The 3,464-nt window shown below is 42.7% G+C and overlaps 1 protein-coding gene across 1 annotated transcript in view; it reads right to left on the bottom strand.

Moving 5' to 3' along the window:
- The window catches only part of LOC121581457 (artemin-like), a 23,991-nt gene extending 20,963 nt beyond the window's left edge, over positions 1–3,028 (bottom strand). Inside the window, exon 1 of the mRNA XM_041896953.2 lies at positions 2,857–3,028. Within this exon, the coding sequence (XP_041752887.2) occupies positions 2,857–2,947 (91 nt within the window). The 5' untranslated portion in view covers positions 2,948–3,028. The remainder of the gene's footprint in view (positions 1–2,856) is intronic.
- Positions 3,029–3,464: the final 436 nt, after the last annotated feature.

Below are 3,464 nucleotides of genomic sequence, written 5' to 3' on the forward strand. Positions count from 1 at the left end.
CGCCCTGCAAAGCGTTTCCGTGTCGCCCGCTTGTCTTGAGCCCCTCTCGTAATGACCTGCTGGCCCGGTAGTTCAAAGCAGCCCATGACACCATGATGAATGGAGCTGACCCAGCAATTTCAGAAGAATACAGCTGTGGTAACTATCGCTTTGTTCTAAATTTAAGTCTGTTAAATCGGCAATAGACATTAAGAGCAATAATAAATGTATAATTCTGGTATACTTAGCAGTTTGTGTCAACTGCAAGAACGTAAGACACAAATGGAATGGATGGAATTGAAATTCCTTTTAGTCAGATCATGCCCCCTTCACTTCACCCCAAAATACGTATTGTGGCTCAGTGAGTTCGCTAAACAATTCCAGATTGAGGTTGAGGTTGCCCTGTGGCACGCTGGGTTGCATAATCTATCACTCATTACTTATTCTCCTCCATCTCATCTTAAAGGCTCAATCAGAGTGACATTACCCAGTAACGTCAGTCACACTCTCACAGACAAGGCAAGCCAGACAAACCTTCCCTACGTAGCCTTCTACATATACATCTATTAAAGTGGATTTCTAGACTTTACAGAAAGTCATATGTAAAACCGGCAGTTGATACCAATTTTTTTATGATCTAATATTTGCTCACCACTAGGGGGAGAGACTAGAACTTTAATAACACTTGAGCTTAGTTACTAGCAAGTTAATAACAAATATATAACATATTGATGCCTTTTTTACGTTGCACTGGAACCAACTGCCTATCAGAGGCAATACAGGTGGATATTAAGATGCAATGAGCAATGAAAGAGGAGTGAAGAAGAACCATCAGAGTGTAGAGATATACACCTCCAAACCAAACAGTACCCTTTCATTCCCATAAACTACAAGCTTCTTTAAACAAACCATGCAGGCCAGAGGGAGGTTGTAGTGAAAGGGAAAAGGAGTGTCCAGTTGATCTGACCACTAACCGGGCTGCAGACCTCCATGACCTTTGACCCAAGGAAGTGGAACCAGTGGAGGCTCAGTCCCATTCAAAATCCTATTTTCCCTAACACCTAACCCTAACCCTAACTCCTAACCCTAATTCTAACGTTAACCATAAACCCCCTAAAAATAGCATTTGACATGGTGGGGACCAACAAAATGTCCCCAGTTGGTCAAATTGTTATTTGTTTACTATTCTTGTAGGGACTTCTGGTCCCCACAAATATAGTTAAACACGTCCACACACACACACACACACCACTACCTGGGAGTGAGATTCCAAAGTAAATGGACAGTCTTAAATCAACTCAATGGAGGTATTCAGTGCCTCACATCAGACATGCACGCACATATTTTTTGGGGGGTATAAAAGCAGAGCTTCGTATTGGAGGATGGACAATCTCATCTTTCTGCTCTTTTGATGATTACTGGTTCCCTTTCTGCAACCCTGATGGACTGACATCTCCTGTGTTTCATTCTGTGGGGACTTTTTTCCCTATACTTCAGAGTAGCTGACTGTGCAGTGGTAAGCCACATTGAGTTTGAAAGTTAGGTTCAAACTCATCCACTTCAGCCCAGTTCCCTGACCTCCCCAATCTACACTGTACTGCTAGGATACTGGATGTCCAGTAAGTGCCTGACTGAACGCTGAATCTAAAGCCGCCACTGCATCAGCACGCAGCCTTCCCATTAGAGGTGAGTATGAGGTCAACTAACAGAACAGACCAATAGTCGGATAGCATGAAGAGAAAAATGTACGGCACAGGGTTCTGACGACACAGGGTTCTGACGACACAGGGTTCTGACGACACAGGGTTCTGACGACACAGGGTTCTGACGACAGTCCTGAGAGCACCAGAGCATCTGTGTCAAGGTGAAGCAGCATAAAAAGGCAATGGAGCGTTTTGCATGTCTGTGTTTGCTTATTGATTATCAATAAGATAGCATGGTCAGATTGAAAGGTGTTTGCCAATCGGACAGGTACAAGCAGCTGAGCACCATGCAGGTAACCCTGAGGAGATAGTGGTGAGAGACTACCTGAAAGAGACCAGCCAAGGCCAAAACACAGTTCTCTAGCACCTGGGGAGGCAATGGAAATCAGGGGAAATGGATACTCCTGTGTGTGAGGTAGTATGCACGCTATGAGGGGGACACACACTGAACATTAGCAGGTGTGTGTGAACGACGCTTTGATATTCAGATTGCAGCCCACCGCTGGAGAGGGTCGCTCACTAAGACTTACTGGCCGCCACTATTTCCTCAAAGTAAGAGATGACCTGGCCCTACTAGGGAATTGGCACAAGAACAAAGGTCAAGGATAACATATATTGTAGCCAATCTAGCCTACACTGGGCAGGGCCATTTTCAATTAACACACAGAATTAGCTTTTCAAAGCTCATTTGAAACACAAAGATGAAAGGGCTGTATTAATAATATAAAGGTAGTTAGTGTTCAATAAGTTTACAGATACACAATCAGTAGAGGGTATAATAGATAAACATTTCTGACAAAAATACCAATAGGCCTGCATAAAACATCTGGTGACTCAACAAGTCAGCGCAAAATAGGTGGCAGCTGTGAGCAGAGGGCTTTATATTACAAAAACAGCTGATGTGAAAAGAATGCCTTTGACATCAAACCAGCTATTTAATTGTTGTCAAAGCAAACACTAAGACAAGGGAAATGACGAATGACAGGCAAGGACTGTAGCTTTCATGGCAACCATGTACCATTACACACAAGTAATCGAATAGGAATGTAATATATTTAACCTATATCACAGTTTTAAATGAGTTATATTCCTAGTGTAGTCGTAATGCATTATTTCCTACTCAAACAAATATTACAATTTGTAGAATTCAATAATAAATTGTGCGTTACTTTACCTGCTATCCAATGCGTATTGGTCCAGTCTGCGTGCGCGCCAGAGAGGTCAGACACTTTTCCCCAGCAAGCTCCTGGTCGGCTGTGGAGCATGGCTTGGCGGTGAAAATTCACACAACGATGTCCTTTAAAGGTACATAATTCTCATGCGTCCAACTTTTCAGGGTATGTCCTCTTTGCCTGAAGAAAAAAAAGAAAAAGAAAAAACATCTTCAAAGGCTTTGGTTTCAGGAGAGCGCGAAAGGCGCCACCCTCTATGGGGCCAAACCTTTCTGTCCCCCGCCCCCCCCCCCAAAAAAATCCTTTCAGTTTCACCCTGCATAGGAACAGAATACATATAATTCTAATTACATCAAAAGTTGAATTGTACACATAAATACGCACATCACCAAAATATTTATGCTGCAGTCTTGTGAGATAATTCCGTTAATTGTTTAATGTTGGGCACATCTGTGGACATGTCAAACAATGCTTTATCAATTCAAACAAACAATTACATGAACACACTTTATTTTCTGTGTGTGTGTGTGTGTGTGTGTGTGTGTGTGTGTGTGAGAGAGAGAGAGAGAAGGGGGGGAGTCATACAAATATAATGGAGAAGAGAGGCTTT

Source organism: Coregonus clupeaformis, chromosome 14, assembly GCF_020615455.1.
Source record: "Coregonus clupeaformis isolate EN_2021a chromosome 14, ASM2061545v1, whole genome shotgun sequence".
Taxonomy (NCBI): Eukaryota; Metazoa; Chordata; class Actinopteri; order Salmoniformes; family Salmonidae; genus Coregonus; species Coregonus clupeaformis.